This window comes from Marmota monax, unplaced genomic scaffold (genome assembly GCF_021218885.2).
Source record: "Marmota monax isolate L192 unplaced genomic scaffold, Marmota_monax_Labrador192_F-V1.1 WCK01_AAM20220418_F8-fsc00249, whole genome shotgun sequence".
NCBI lineage: Eukaryota > Metazoa > Chordata > Mammalia > Rodentia > Sciuridae > Marmota > Marmota monax.
Window position 1 is genome coordinate 924,920 of NW_026694242.1, and position 15,097 is coordinate 940,016.

The following is a 15,097-nucleotide window of genomic DNA, read 5'->3' on the forward strand; positions in this document are numbered from 1 at the left end:
CCTGAGGGTCTTATTATTATTTTCGGTCCCAGGGATGGAACCCAGGGACACTTGACCCCTGAGCCCCGTCCCCAGCCCTTTTTCTATTTTATTTAGAGACAGGGTCTCGCTGAGTGGCTCAGGGCCTCGCTTTGGCTGAGGCTGGCCTCCACTTTGCGATCCTCCTGCCTCAGCCTCCTGAGCCTGTGTCCCAGAGCCCGGCCACCCCGAGGATCTTGGACCACCCGGCGGAGGTCCCTGCCTGTTTCCTTGGCATGGTGAGTCCCTCTTCTCTGGTCCTGGAGAACATGCCACCAACTCGAGTGTCCTGGAGGCCCCTGGGTCCCCACCTCCTCCTCCACCCCATTCCCACGCAGACCCACGCCAGACCCGTGCCCTCCCTGGGCACACGCGGGGTCCACGCAAGGACACAGACGCCTGGTCCACGAATGGCAGAGGCTCCGCGGGGCAGGACCTGGGAAACCAGAAGCCACCCGCGTGCTGCCCGGGCCCCAGGGCTTCCCGTCCTGCGACCTTATCTGTCACAACTCTATTAGCCCAGAAGCCTGCTCCATCCAGTCTGGTTCCAGGGACAGATAAGCCTTATCTCCTCCCTGGTGCATTAGCCCGGGGTGGGGTCCTGCCAATCAGGGCCACCTATGACCTCACCAAGTGGGCAGGCGGGGGACAGGGGCGTCTCCCTCCACGGCATCCTGGGAGCGGGGACCCTGGGACCCCAAAAAGCACCCGAGTTCCAATCTCAGCTTTTTGCAGGACGCTGGCCATGGTCTGCTGTCCCCATGCCACGCCGGGGTGGGTTCTCTGGGGGACAGAAAACTCAGGTCTGGGCAGCTGAGGACGCTGGGCACCCGGTGCCCAGCCCTGGGGACAGGGGACAGGCCTGTCCTGCTCACCTGCCCGGCTGGGCTACGTCTTCGGGATGCCAGGCCCCATCGAGGGGCCACACCCGCGGGTCACCGCACATCCCAGGGTCCCACACGGGGCTCCTGCTCCCTGTGACGGCTGTGGCTGGCCTCTCCTCTGCCGTGGGCCTCCATCTGTCCCCTGAGTCCACTCTGAGGTTTTTTTTTTTTTGGTCCCAGGGATTGAACCCGGGGACACTTGACCCCTGAGCCCCGTCCCCAGCCCTTTTTATCTTTTATTTAGAGACAGGGTCTCGCTGAGTGGCTCAGGGCCTCACTAAGTGGCCGAGGCTGGCCTCCACCTTGCGATCCTCCTGTCTCAGCCTCCTGAGCCCCTGGGATGACAGGTGTGGGCCACTGTGACCAGCTTTCCTGGGATTTGGGGGCCCGCAGTGGGGTCTGTTGTGGGGATGTGGAAAGGGTGCCAGGTTGGGGGGCTGCGTCTCCCCCCGATAGGTCCTGGGCCCCCCTGGCTCCCCGTGGGACCCGTCTGCTGGCCAGCTCCCGGGCTGTGAGGAAGTGGGTGGCCACACATGGCCAGGTAAGTCCCCTGTCCCAGGACCACACAAGAAGTGGGCGTTTCTCGTCTCTTTGTCTTTAATAACTGGATGCCAAGGCACAGGCTGGGGACATGTCCCCGGTCACACATCCTACACAGGACAAGACCCACGGCTGAACCCAGGCTGCTGTCCGCCTCTGTGAAGGGCTGGGAAGCAGAGGTCAGGCGCATGCCCCTTGGTCAGGGGGTGCACTCTGACTCGGGGGGGACGGAGGGACTTTGGGCTCACCCGATGCTGCTGCTGGATGCTGTCACCAAAGAAGGGAGGTCCCGGTGTCGGGCTCCTCCCTCCCCCGCAGTTCCCGTGGCGCTCGGGTGGGGCCAGCCTGGGACCCCGCCTGTGCCCTGGTGTGTGTGGTGGGGGGGCTCTGGTCTCCTGGATCAACCCTGACCTGAAGCCCTCACCTGAGCCTCATCTGCCTGTCTCCAGAGCAGAGCGGCCTCTGTGACATGGTGGAGCCGCCCGCGGGACTGGGTGGGTTGAGGGACAGAGGAGCCACTGTGACCCCCAGAGGTACCCCCATAGGGGGCAGCAGTGGGGCTCCTAGGAATTGGGGCAGCTCCCCAGTGCTGACCACCTGACCCACAGGGGAGCCGCGCTGTGGGAGGGGGGTGGCCACACAGGCCCCACAGCTGGGAGGTGGCACCGGGCGGGTCCCCAGCCCCCCGTCCGGCTGGGAGCAGCCGCGCCTGGTCCTGGGGGACGCAGGTGCTGGGCCGTGTCACAGGGTCCTGCGGTGGGGGGTGCTGGCCCTGTGGCTGGTATCTAATTAGGGCCTCCTGGCTCCCCGGGCACAGGACGCCGTGTCCCTCCCCTTCCCTCTGCCTTCAGCCCCGGGGCTCGGCGGCCCCGAGTCATCTGGTCACAACCTGCCCTGCTCCTAGTTAATGTCATTTTTTGCAAATTGAATCATAACGCGCAATCACCAGGACGAGAGGAGGCGGCCGCGTCCATCTGCGGCCACCAACAGGGACAGGCGGACGCCTGCTCCTCCTGGACGTCTCAGGAGGCTTTGTCCCCCCTGCCCAGTTGGTCCCAGAGGCCACCCTTGGCTGAGTCCCCGGCCTTTTAAATGTTTTATTTAGAGTCAGGGCCTCGCTGAGTGGCTGAGGCTGGCCTCCATCTTTCCATCCTCCTGCCTCAGCCTCCCGAGCCACGGGGCCGGCCTCCTGGAGATTCTTCAAAGTCCCCTTGGAACAGAGCTGGGGAGGGGTGGGGACACTCCTTGAGATCACACAGACTGAGACAGACAGGTGGACAGACAGACAGACCAGCAGGCGGGCTGGGGCCACCAGGCAGGTGCCAGCTCTGGCCACAGCCCTTTCCTAGGCGGGGGTGGCCGCTGTCCCCGGGGAGAGGGCGCAGGGGGCCAGTCCCAGCCCTGGTCCTGTCCCTGGGGCCGCAGCCCCGTGGGGTGTGGCAGCCCGGGAGGCGGAGGCACGTCTGGTTGGGTCTGGCACACGGTGGCCTGGCCTGGCCAGGGGAGGGCCCTGCGGGTCACCTGGTCCCTCAGGGGGCCTGGACCATGCGTTTCTGGGTGTCGAAGACGTAGCGCTTGAAAGACAGGCTGAGGGTCACGTGCTGCGGGGGCTCGGGCCGCTCGGCGCCCTCCTCCTGGCGGGTGGCCTCCCCGGGTCCCCCGCGTCCCCTCTTCTTGAGGGCAGGCGTCAGGATCCTCTTGGCCTCGGGGCTCAGGCCACCTGCAAGAACAGAAGAGGCCGGTCACCGCCACCCCCAGAAGCCCCCTTCCCTGGCCGGCTGCACCCCGTGTCCCTCGGGCAGGGCCAGGCTCTCGGGGCCACCAGAGGCCACCACAGGCCCCGGGAGGGACGGAGGGGAAGAGGTGGAGGACGCGGCGGAGGCCAGAGCACGGTCCCCTGGACACCTGGGGTCCCCTCGGGGGGTGGGCACTGTCCTGTGTGCGTGGGTGGCCTCTGCAGCCCTCTGTGACCCAGGTTGGTGACACATTTCCCCGGCCCTCAGGAGCTGGCCCCGGAGGTGGCCGGACCCTGGACTGGCCTGGGTCCAGCGTCCCCCCTCACAGAGGCCTGGCACCCACCAGGCAGCCGCCACCCGCAGGTGACAAGAGTGGCCGTGTCCCTGACGGCCGGACGCACTGAGTGGCCTTGGTCCCCAGGAGCCTCTCGGCCTGGCCCACCTGGAGCCGGGCCCTGTGTGCACCCAGGTCCCCTCCTGGTCCCTCAGGTCCCCGAGGGACAGCAGCAGGGCCCCCTGGGGGGAACCCACACGGGCCCCGGCTCTGACCTGGCTGGTGGCCACTGTGACCCGACGGGGACCTCACCTCCCCTGCTGTCACTTGGCTAAGGAACAAGGCGGCTCCCCAGGACACAGCGCATCCCTGGGGTCATTGTCACACACCCCAGTATCCCGGGGTCTGCTCCCAGGCCACCGCGTCACGGGGACCAGGAAAGCGCGTCCTGCCATCTCAGAGCAGTGACCGATGGCCCGGTGTCCGGTGCCAGGTGGAGGGACAGGAGTGCGTCCAGGTGATAGGGGCCCCACAGGGACGCGCCTGTCCCCCTGTAGACCTCCTGGCTCTGGGGGCCGCGTCCTCGGGCCTGGTGCCACCCCCCGCTCTGCGCAGGAGGGACAGGCTCTGACTCGGGGACTTGGGGACCTGCCCTGCGCCGTCCCAAGAGTCCAGCGGCCCACAGTAGGCCACCTTCCCCTGGGGACAAGTCCAGTGTCCCGTCCTGGCATCAGACACCCAGAGTCCCCCACGGCAGCCTCGAGTCCCCAGCCTTCCCAGGTGACGGGGTGACAGCAGTGACCGTCCACCTGCCCCGGGAAACGGGACCCTGTGTGAGGAGCAGGTCACCCCGGCCCCGAAGGTGCCCGTCACCTGGCGCCCCTGCCCACTCCTGTCCCTCTCAGGCCCAGGGTGCAGGGGTGGGGACGGGCTGCGTGACCCGGGGTGACACTGCTTCCTGTGACTCCCCTTGGGGACACTCTCCCAGGGCCGGTTGGCCTTTTCTCACCGGTGACCAGCTGGACACAAAGGCCCGCGGGGTCCTGGCTGGGGCAGGACAACGAGGGGACGCCACTGGTTCCCAAGCCCTGGCCTCGGGTGCCACCCGCCACGGCCACCAAAGGCCAGCAGATTGTCTGGCGTCCCCACTTTCACGTTGGGGACAGCCGGCACCTCCCAGTGGGAACCGGACCCTTGCGAGCAGCTCGGGGTCACCGGCCCCCTGGGTGGCCCCACAGGGACAGGGCTGCTGGGCACTTCCTGTGCCGTCTCAGCCGTGGTGACAGGGACAGAGAGCTGGGGCAGGCTCAGTGGCCGATGGGGGTCATGTGCCTGCAGGGCTGGTGGCCGGGCCCAGGCTGCGCAGCTACAGGGGACCAGAATGTGGCCGAGCCGGGCAGGGGGAACCTGGGGACAGTCGGCCAGGCACGGGTGGCCCTGCACAGGGCCTGGCACACATGTCCCAACCTAGGGGCTGCCGTGGACATCCTGGTCTCGCAGGTGGCCAGCTGAGGAGCATCCTGCGCAGGGACTGGCCCACGGCCCTGCAGCAGTGTGTGAGGCTGGGCGTTGGGGACAGGCACAGGGCGGAGGCTCGGGGACACCAGCCTGGCTCCTGACCCAGCTGGGGTGCCACTTTTTTTTTTGGGTCCCAGGAATTGAACCTGGGGACACTCAACCCCTGAGCCCCGTCCCCAGCCCTTTTTCTATCTTATTTAGAGACAGGGTCTCGCTGAGCGGCTCAGGGCCTTGCTAAGTGGTCGAGGCTGGCCTCCACCTGGCGATCCTCCTGCCTCAGCCTCCCGAGCCCCTGGGATGACAGATGAGCGTCACTGTGCTTGGCTTCCCGCTGGGGGACAGAGAGGCGAGGAGGGTGGTGCTTAGCAGGTCCCCTGGAGCCAGCCAGGTCCTTCGGGGTGCTTCTGAACCCCTCTGGGAGGAGGCACAGCAGCTCTGGACCGTCCCAGCCCCTGGGTCAGGCTGAGCTCTCCTGAAGCCGCCTTCGGGAGCCACCGTCTTTGACGTCCTCGTCTCTGCCTCTCTGGCTGGGTGTGGGCGGCCCCCCAAGATTTCTCCCCTTCCTTCCCTGCGAGGGACCCCGCGTGTAAACAAAGATGCAATTTGCTTTGACAAGATAAGGTGATTAGGCCTTATCAGACCTGGGCGCCGCTGTCCCCAAGACAAAGGGAACAGGGAGCCGGCGGCGGGCGGCCCACGCACCCCTTTGATTGGGAGGAAGCGGAGGCTGGGGCGCCCGCACCCCCATTTTGATGTCTTAATGTTGTTTAAATCCCCCTTTAATTTCTATTAAGCCTCTTAGCACAATGGGGGAGTCTTCGAAAACACAAAAGGCCCTTTGCTGAATCCTTCCCGCCCCATGGAAACCGAAATGGGGACGCGGGGCTTTGGAGATTGGGGGGCGCGTGGGCAGGAAAACGGGGGTGCGGAGAGGAAAGGATTGTTATTTTTTTAAGGCAAAAAGAAAAGCGTTCTGGGCAGGAAGGGGCCGGTCTGCAGAATCCAACTTGGGTTCCATTTGCAGAGGCCAGGGCGGCCTCCAAGGAGGACATCTGCGCCCTAAAATTTTTTGGGGGGTACCAGGGATTGAGCTAGGGGGCCCTTGACCCCTGAGCCCCGTTCCCAGCCCTATTTTGTATTTTATTTAGAGACAGGGCCTCCCTGAGTTGCTCAGGGCCTCGATTTGGCTGAGGCTGGATTTGAACTCACGATCCTCCTGCCTCAGCCTCCCGAGACGCTGGGATGACAGGCGTGGGTCACCGTGCCCGGCTAGGTGGCCCTCAATTTTGAGTCCTTCTGTGACTAGCCTCTGGGAGGGGCAGCTGGTGGCCGCTGGCCAGGGCTCTGATCAACTGGACACAATCAAAGGTCAGTTTCACACTGTCACCTGCCTGGAATGGGGTCACACCCACCTGAGGCACCCAGCATACTCGGGTCCCCGGGATGTCACCCTGTGCCTGGCGGGAGCCGAACCAGCCAGCAGGCATAGGCGCACGGACAGATGGACGACGGATGGACCCCACCCCACAGCCCCCGGGGAAGCACTGGCTGGGTCTCCAGAGTCACACGAGGAACCCGGTGGCAGTCACAGGGGACGCTCACCACGTCCTGACCGAGCACCGGGAGCCACTCCGAGTGCCGGTGGCCAGCAGCACTTTGGTCCCACAACCACCCGTGGCGGGGGCAGGGAGCGCCATCCATACACCAGGAACCGGGCACAGAGACGCTCAGGAACTTGCCCAAGGACACACAGCGAGGACAAATGGGTCGGAGCTCCAAGGTCCCCGAGGCACCACTGCCCTGCGCCTATGGGAGTTGACTGATCCTGGCTCCCGGCGGCTGTGAGGCGGTCCCCGGGAACGTGCGAGCACACGAGCTCACGTTCTTGCACAGACAGGGGACCTGTGGGTGCAGAGGCACAGAGACAGTGGATGATGTGTCCCCAGGACCCCAGGAAGGAGCAGCAGGTCACTCTGTGCCTCTATTTATGTCAGGAAGGCAGGGGACCCCGCCATCGGACAGTGGGGAAAACGGAGGACCAGAGACGGACAGACTGCTCAGTGGCTGAGGCTGGCCTCCAAATCACAGTCCTCCTGCCTCAGCCTCCCGAGCCACTGGGAGGACAGGCGTGTGCCAGGGCCCCTGGCTGGGTGTGGGCATTTAGAAGACCTGTGCGTACACGGCAGCGCCTCGCCTGCTCAGGCCTGTCCCCACACACCTGCCACGCCACTGTCACACAGACGGTGGTGGAAGGGACCCCCGCTCCGGCTGCTCCTCGGAGGGAGGGGACGGTGGCTGTCCTCGCCCAATGGCCTTGAAGGCCACCTTCCTACCTGCACGACGGTGAGCTCAGGTCGGCTGCTGACGTGCCAGGGCTCATGCAGACAGACGGACAGACGGACAGACACACGCCTCTGGAATGAAGGACCCTCCTGGGGCCAGGGGCCGTCTGGCCAGTCTTAGGTAATTGCCATTGGAATGTGACCAGGCCCGGGGACTGTCCTAGAGGTGGCCCTGTGCAGGCAGGTGGGGGTGTCGGGGGTGCCGGCAGAGAGGGCCTCTACGTCCACAGCTGGAGAAGGGTCACCAGGCCCAGTGACACGGCCAGGTGACCTGGCTCTGGGCTCTGGTTTCTCGCTCAGTCCCCGTGAGGGGCTACGGGGGTCACGAGAGCAGCCATTCTGGTGACGGAGTGGCAGGTGTGCAGGGGACGGGCCTGGCCAGGTACGCACAGGTGTTTGAAATGCCCACACCCAGCTGGGCACCATGGCGCACGCCTGTCCTCCCAGCAGCTGGGGAGGCTGAAGCAGGAGGATCACAAGGTGGAGGCCAGCCTCAGCCACTTAGCAAGGCCCTGAGCCACCACCCGCGGCCCTGTCCTGTTTATAAAGTGGGGACCACACGCCTGGTGCTGCTCAGGGCCCTGGGCACAGGGTCAGGTACCAGCCACGCGCTTCTGGGTGTCCAGGGGCTGCTCCGGCCCCAGCCCCAAGGCCAAGGCCACACAGAACGTCCCGTGGGGGACAAGCCAAGGACCTCAGTGCTGTCCCCTGCCCTGGAAACCAAAGCTGGGACCAGAGGCAGCCCCGGGGAGCGGCTGAATCTTAATGTCCCCGACGCTCCCTCCCCAGGCGCGTCCCCTCTTTAAGCAGCAGTTAATCTTCAATTAAAATACCTAGAGCCGAGGCGCAGAGCGGTTGAAAAGGCAGGGCTTAGTGACAATAAAAGTCTCCTTCATCCTGCGTTTCTTAAAAAGAGAAAAAAGAAGATCCCACATATGAAAAATGTCACTTTTATGAGTTGGGAAGAAAAAAGAACCATCCAGAATAATGGGGGTGAACAAAAGCTCGGAGCTGTCATTTCCCAGGGCCCATGTGTGGCCTCCTGATTACTGCGTCGGGCCTCTTCCCGGGCACAGGGAGAAGCGGTGACCGGAGCAGGCCGACGGGGAACGCAGGAGTGACACATGGCTGGTCCCCACGACCCCTGAGCCCCATCCCCAGCCCTGTTTGGGGTTTTATTTAGAGTCAGGGTCTCCCTGAGTGGCTCAGAGCCTCAATGTTGCTGAGGCTGGCCTCCACCTTGCCATCCTCCTGCCTCAGCCTCCCCAGCCATGGCACCCGGCTGAAGCTGCAGAGGTCCTGTCTGCCTGGTGGCTGTCCATCCTGACCCCAGCCCATGTGGCCCAGTGGGTGTCCAGTTCCCAGCACAAGGCCGGGGAGAGGAGGTGACTACCGTGACCACGTCCTGGCCTCTGTCCCCACACCTGGCTGGGCGCGGCTGCCTGCTGACACAAGCTGGCTGTGTCACGGGGGACATGTGGCCCTGAAGGACCTACGGAGGGTGGGCACTGGGTTCTGTAGCTCACCCAGGTGCTGCGGAGGCTGCTGCAGGCCCTTGGTGGGGGGCCGAGGCGCCAGGGTGGGAAGGGGTGGGTCTGGCTTGGCACCGGGCAGAGTGGCCGGGCGTGGGGCCCAAGGACGCCCCACTGGACACGCCACGCGTCCAGGGCAGCCAGCGAGGGCCTTCCTCTTTCGGACACCCAGCGAGGGGCACCTGGGTGGGTCAGTTCCCCTGGACTCCAGGCCCCGCGTGGCTCCCAGGCCCTCAGAGTCCAGCCGAAAAGGAGCGGCAGGTCCTGGAGGACCCCAGTACCTGAGGGTGGCTGGGGGCTATTTGCAGGCCAAAGGCTCACTGCGATGGTCCAATATACTCACAGTCTGTCGATCTATGATCATCTGATAACACGTTAAATATATAAAATCATCCAAATAAATCATGTTTTATTATTTAGAAGAATCAAGTCTGATATTGATGAAATAGAGTAGATTATCTAATAAACCGAACAATTAGATGTTGAATATGTTTGATTACAAACGAGAGAATAATATGATTATTAATAGTGGAACATGATCGATAATGTGATCATATCACCACACCCATTTAATGAGATATTATATGTTAATGACATATTGATAATCATTGATTTCTATTAATTAATAAAGATCATTAATTATCATTAATAATTTCATCAATCATTAACAATGTATAAAAGGTAGCTCTGATTTAAATACATTTGGTTATATAATCAATATGATCACAGTGTAATTGATTAAGTGGAGCATTACTATATTATTAAATGCGTTTAAATCCTGGTTAAAACAAATGGGATCATTTGCATTAACCGTCCCTGTTCAGCTACGGAAGTGAGCCCTCCCAACGTCTGTCCTGTCTGCTCACCCGGGTGCCGCGGGGACGGACCCAGTGACCCCCAGGCGTGGGACAGGGCCACAGGGACACGGCCCCGCCCACCACGGCTGATCAATGATATTGATCAGTTAAACATGTTGATCATGTGAATGAACCTGGTCCACTTAGAACATCATTTGATTACAGATGAGCTCTTCAAGTACCCACGGGGGTTGTCCACATGTCACCTGAATGATGGGGACCGTCCCTGGGGACAGTGCGTGGGGCCTGTGGCTGGGGCCACCCCTGTCTCCCATCCCCGGTGCCCAAGGCCAGTCTCACGACAACCCGAGGCCCTGGCCTGGGGTCTGGAGGGCTCCCAGGTGTCGGTCCCCTGCCCTCTCTGGTGGCCTGGGGGCTCAGGTCACAGGGGTGGCTCTCTGAGGGGCTGAGGGTCACGAGGGCCAGCCCACGGCACCCAGGGCGGGTGGTCACCTTTCCCAGCCCCAGGGAGGGGCAGCCCCATCGGCCACCGCAGCCCAGAGGGACGAGCCCTGGGGTCAGGCCCACGCCACCGCCGCGTGGTGGCTCCCCAGCAGGGCGCGGCGTGAAATCAGCGTGTCCAATGCAAACCAGACCCTCTGTCCCCTCCAGAGCCACCCCGTCCCCACCCAGCCCCCGCCACAGCCCCCCCATTCCTGTCACTGGGCCACGTTTATAGACTGGGGCTCGGTGGCCAGGCCACCCACCCCACCCAGCAACACGAGGTTGGGACAGCTGGGGGCTGTTCCCAGGACCCAGGGACAGTCCCTCCCAGGGACACTGAGAGAGACCCGGGCTCTGGGCCTGGGTCCCCTGCTGAGGGCGGGGCAGGCTGCTACGTGCTGACAACACCCGCTACTTGGGAGGCTGAGGCAGGAGGATCGCCAGGTAGAGGCCAGCCTCAGCCGCTTAGCGAGACCCTGTCTCAGGATATAAAATGAAAAGGGCTGGGGACGGGGCTCCGTGGGGCAGTGGCCCTGGCTTCCATCCCCAGCCCAACGACAACAATTAAAAGTTGCCAGGTGGCCCTGAGGACCCCCAGGGGACCACGGCTGGGACTGTCCGCCTTTACTCAGGACAGTAAGATGGCCGCCCGTCCACCCCCGTCTCTGAACCAGGTTTCCGGGAAGGACTCAGGGACAGAGCTGGCAGAGTGGCCTCTCCCTGGGTGGTGTGGGACACTGGGGGGGGGGGCCACACGGTCTCAACAGAGTGTCCCAGGCTAGGGGACAGTCACAGGGCAGGGAGGCCTGGCCAGGCCGGCCCGTTCCTGGAGGGCAGCCAGCCTGTGGTGTGTGACTGGGTGGGGACGTGGCAGCCTGCGCCAACACCGGGAGACGCATGTGTGACATCACAGGCACAGAGTGGCCCTGGGAAGTCCCGCTCACTGTAGCCAGAGCTGCCCCAGAGCAGGGCGTGGGGTTTGGTTATTTTAAACTGGGGATTAAACCTGGGGTGCTGACCCCTGAGCCCTGTCCCCAGCCCTTTGTAATATTTTACTGAGAGACAGGGTCTCCCTGAGTGGCTCAGGGCCTTGCTAAGTGGCTGAGGCTGGCCTCCACCTGGCGATCCTCCTGCCTCAGCCTCCAGAGCCCCTGAGATTGCAGGCAACCTTGCCGGGCCAAGATACCTTTGGGGATTGAACCCAGGGGTGCTGACCCCTGAGCCCCGTCCCCAGCCCTTTTTAACATTTTATTGAGAGACAGGGTCTCGCTGATCTGCTCAGGGCTTTGCTAAGTGGCAGAGGCTGGCCTCCACCTGGTGATCCTCCTGCCTCAGCCTCCCAAACTGCTGGGATGACAGGCGTGGGCCACGGCACCCGGCTTAAAGCACGAAGTTCCAAGGCACACTAAGGGTCAGGGAGAAGAGGCACAGAGTGACCCCTGGGTGGTCAGGGGACCTGGGGAATCCAGGCTAACCGGAAACTCAGGCTTCAGGAGCACGAGATGGCAGGAGGGTGGGAGGTGTGGCTTCCCTCAGGGCCTCTGGGGACCTGGGGAGTCCAGGGGGCCGTGTGCGGACCTCCTCCTGGTCTGGGCAGCCTGGCCGCTCAGGCAGGCAGGAGGGACTGTCCCCCTGTGGGCCCCTCTGCCCCTTCTCCCCTGACCCTGGGCAGGCCGTCTGTGGGGAGGAGGCCGGACCCTTCCCTCTCCCTCCTCCTGCGCAGGCTCCTCCTGCGGCTGGACCCGGGGAGAGGGCAGGAGTTGACAGAGTGACCAGGATTTATGGGCCGGGCCTGGGGGGCCTGGGGGGCTGGGGGGCGGGGAGCAGGGGGTGCCTCTGGCCAAAACAATATTTAATATCTTTTTTTCAGGGCAGCTACAAAGTCAGGATGAGGCTCCGGGCCCTAAAACAAGCCCATAAAATCGAAAAATATTTATCTGGAAGGGTGGCAAGTCCCATAAAAGTTTTATGAAGGTTTTACAGCCCCCCGTCAGGAAGCTGGCCGCTCGGTCACCTCCCTCCTACCCAGGGGGAGCGGGCAGCCCAGGCGCAGGCGCACCCACGTCCACACGCAGGTGGACACGCAGGCCGGCCGCGGGGAGGGCCCCCTGACCAGGTGACCTCGGGGCCTCAGCTCTGCGCGGCCTCCCCCTCCGCCCTGGGTCTCACTCTCAGTGTGCCAGGAGCACAGGGCCCAGGGTCACAGGCTGGCTGTCCTGTCGGGGTTCTTTACCGGGCAGCCTGGGAGGATTTGCGGGGGCAAAGATGGCCAGGGCTTTGCTCAGCTCCTGGTGAGGATCCCCAGTTGGTGGGTACAGTGGCGCACGCCTGTCCTCCCAGGGGCTGGGGAGGCTGAGGCAGGAGGATCGCAGGGTGGAGGCCAGCCTCAGCCAAAGCGAGGCCCTGAGCCACTCAGGGAGACCCTGTCTCTGAATAAAATGCAAAACAGGGCTGGGGACGGGGCGCAGGGGTCGAGGGTCCCTGGGTTCAATCCCTGGTGCCAAAAAAAAAAACAATTAAAAATAATAAAACAACAATCTCCATTTTAGAGAGAAAGAGGCGGCCTCAGGGGCGAGGCCTGCCTGGGCGGCCCAGGAAGTGGCTGAGGGAGTGGCAGGCCCAGGCCTGTCTCCTGTGCTTGGTCGCGTCCTGAGGTGGTGGACAGAGTCCTCCAGGCCTCTCCCAACAGGGTCCACTAAGGCCATGACGTCCCCCACGACCTGTGCCCAGCCACGGGCTGCCTTTGCCTTTCCACTCCACTCCTTTCCTACCCCAGGGCCTTTGCACAGACGTCCACCCCTAACGCCCTCCCTGTCCTGTCAGTGAGCTCTGAATCGCACGCCATCTCTGGGTGGACACAGCCTGCCAGGAGGGCTCCTTATTCCCACAGGCCCAGGAGCCATCTTGTCCTGCCACACTGTCCCCTCCCTGTCACACCCGGGTGCCTAGAAGGAAGTTCGTGCTCTGTGGCACCGACCCCACCGCCGTGGGAGTCCCAGTCAGGGCTGGGACTATTCTATTTAGAGACAGGGTCTCGCTGACTTGATCAGGGCCTTGTTAAGTGGCTGAGGCTGGCCTCCACCTTGCCATCCTCCTGCCTCGGCCTCCACCTTGCCATCCTCCTGCCTCGGCCTCCCGAGCTGCTGATGTGACAGGCACGCATCAGACAGCCTCTCTCTGGGGACCCTGAAGCCACGATGGCCGCACTTCTCAGGGGCTAGTGCGGGCCCTGCCCAGGGTGAGGCCGCTGGCAGATGGTTCCCGTCGCGGGTGCTGTGCTGATGTTGATCGCAGATATTCCTGACGTATTCTCTTACCCCATCCATCTTCGCGAACGGTCTGTCTTGTAAAATTGCTTTAATTATGTGATTTTTTCGGGTCTATCTTCCTCGTCTGAGTTATTTACGGTATCGTTGTCCCCGTCGCGAGTGCCGGGTCTAAACATTGTTCTAACGGGGCCTTCGATGGCTTCATATGATTTTTACAATCGCTTTGAAGAGCTTGGGGAGGAGGCCGGTCCCTAGTGGGGGGACAGGACACCCCAAAGTGCTCTCTGTCTGGGCTCAGGGACTCCTCCCCCAGGTGGCCTCCGGGAGAGGCTGGCTCTGGTCACAGGCTGGTCCCTTGCTGGGGCCGGGGGGGCTGCTGGATGAGGGCCAGCCCCACCCAGGGCCAGCGGGCGGGCAGGACGCCTGAGATGGACGCGGGTTTGTTTTGCTTTCTGGAAATGTCACCTTTCACCCCTCACTGAGTTCTTCTCCAGGGTCCCCCGTGGGAGCTGGGGCCAGCTGTGGGGACCCGGTCCTGGGAGTGACCGGGGAGGTGGATCCACACTGACCCTCCCCAAGTCCACCTTGGACCTCCCCGTGACGTTGGCTGGGGACAGTGGGTCACGGGGAAATCCGGCCAGCAGCTGAGGACCCCTGATGGGGAGGGAGGCTTGGGTGGGCTCTGGGGGGGACGTGTTCGTCCTGTGGGGACCTGTGGGTCAGAACCAGAGAGCACTGGACGGGGGAACTCTGGGTATCAGAGGCCAGGCCTGGCCTGTCCTGAATGTCACTAAGGAAACGTGGACATGGCCAAACAGTCCTGTACTCGTTACCAAAGAAATTCAAATAAAAGCCACGTGCAGTGGCCCGCGCCTGTCATCCCCGCAGCTGGGGAGGCTGAGGCAGGAGGATCGCAACGTGGAGGCCAGCCTCGGCAAAAGTGAGGCCCTGAGCCACTCAGCGAGACCCTGTCTCTCAATAAAATAGAAAAAGGGCTGGGGACGGGGCTCAGGGGTCGAGCGCCCCGGGTTCAATCTCCAGGACCAAAAAATAAAACTAAAAAAATAGAAACAGAGAGGCCATCTTCCGTGTATTAAATTACAGGGACAGACACCACAGGGGCGGCCTGCGGTGGCGGGGAGGAGGAGACACCAACCCCTCCGTGCCTGCTGACAGAAGTACCAGACCATGTGACACTTTGGGGACTCCGTGGCAGGCATTCTCCGGCGACTTTTAAATGACTGTGGTTATTTTCTTTGTCCAAATCAGAACAATCTGCCTTCTGAGAATCTGCCTTCAGAAAACCCCCGACGTGTTAAAATGGAGATCTACAGACAACATGTCCCCGGTGACGCCACCACGGCAGTGACAATGACCGTGGCTGGGAGTCACAGGGGCGGGAACCCTCAGGCCCCGGGGCACCGCACAAACCCATTTCACAGATGAGGACACGAGGCTCAGTGAGGCCCAGGGTCGGGGTGCCACCCTGTGGGGCGCCCTCCCTGGAGACCCACAGCGTGAGGCAGTAAGAGAAAAGGCCTTCACAGGGACATTCACTGAAAGGGACGAGGACATCACCCCGGAGGATCCAGCCACCCAGAAGAGGTCTCTGCAAAGCAAGGTCAGAGGAAGGGGGAGGCTCTTTCCATTTCTCTAACATGGACAGAGGAGAGACGGGGATGA

General features: G+C 62.8%; 1 protein-coding gene across 3 annotated transcripts in view; it reads right to left on the minus strand.

Annotated features, from left to right (window-relative positions):
* Positions 1 to 2,525: 2,525 nt before the first annotated feature.
* Eefsec (eukaryotic elongation factor, selenocysteine-tRNA specific) overlaps positions 2,526 to 15,097 on the minus strand; it is a 117,686-nt gene continuing 105,114 nt past the window's right edge. For 2 of the 3 annotated variants that reach the window (XM_046466914.2, XM_046466913.2), the window contains exon 7: positions 2,526 to 3,162. In XM_046466914.2, the coding sequence (XP_046322870.1) occupies positions 2,972 to 3,162 (191 nt within the window). In that variant the 3' untranslated portion in view covers positions 2,526 to 2,971. The remainder of the gene's footprint in view (positions 3,163 to 15,097) is intronic. The other variant, XM_046466915.2, reaches the window with a different exon arrangement.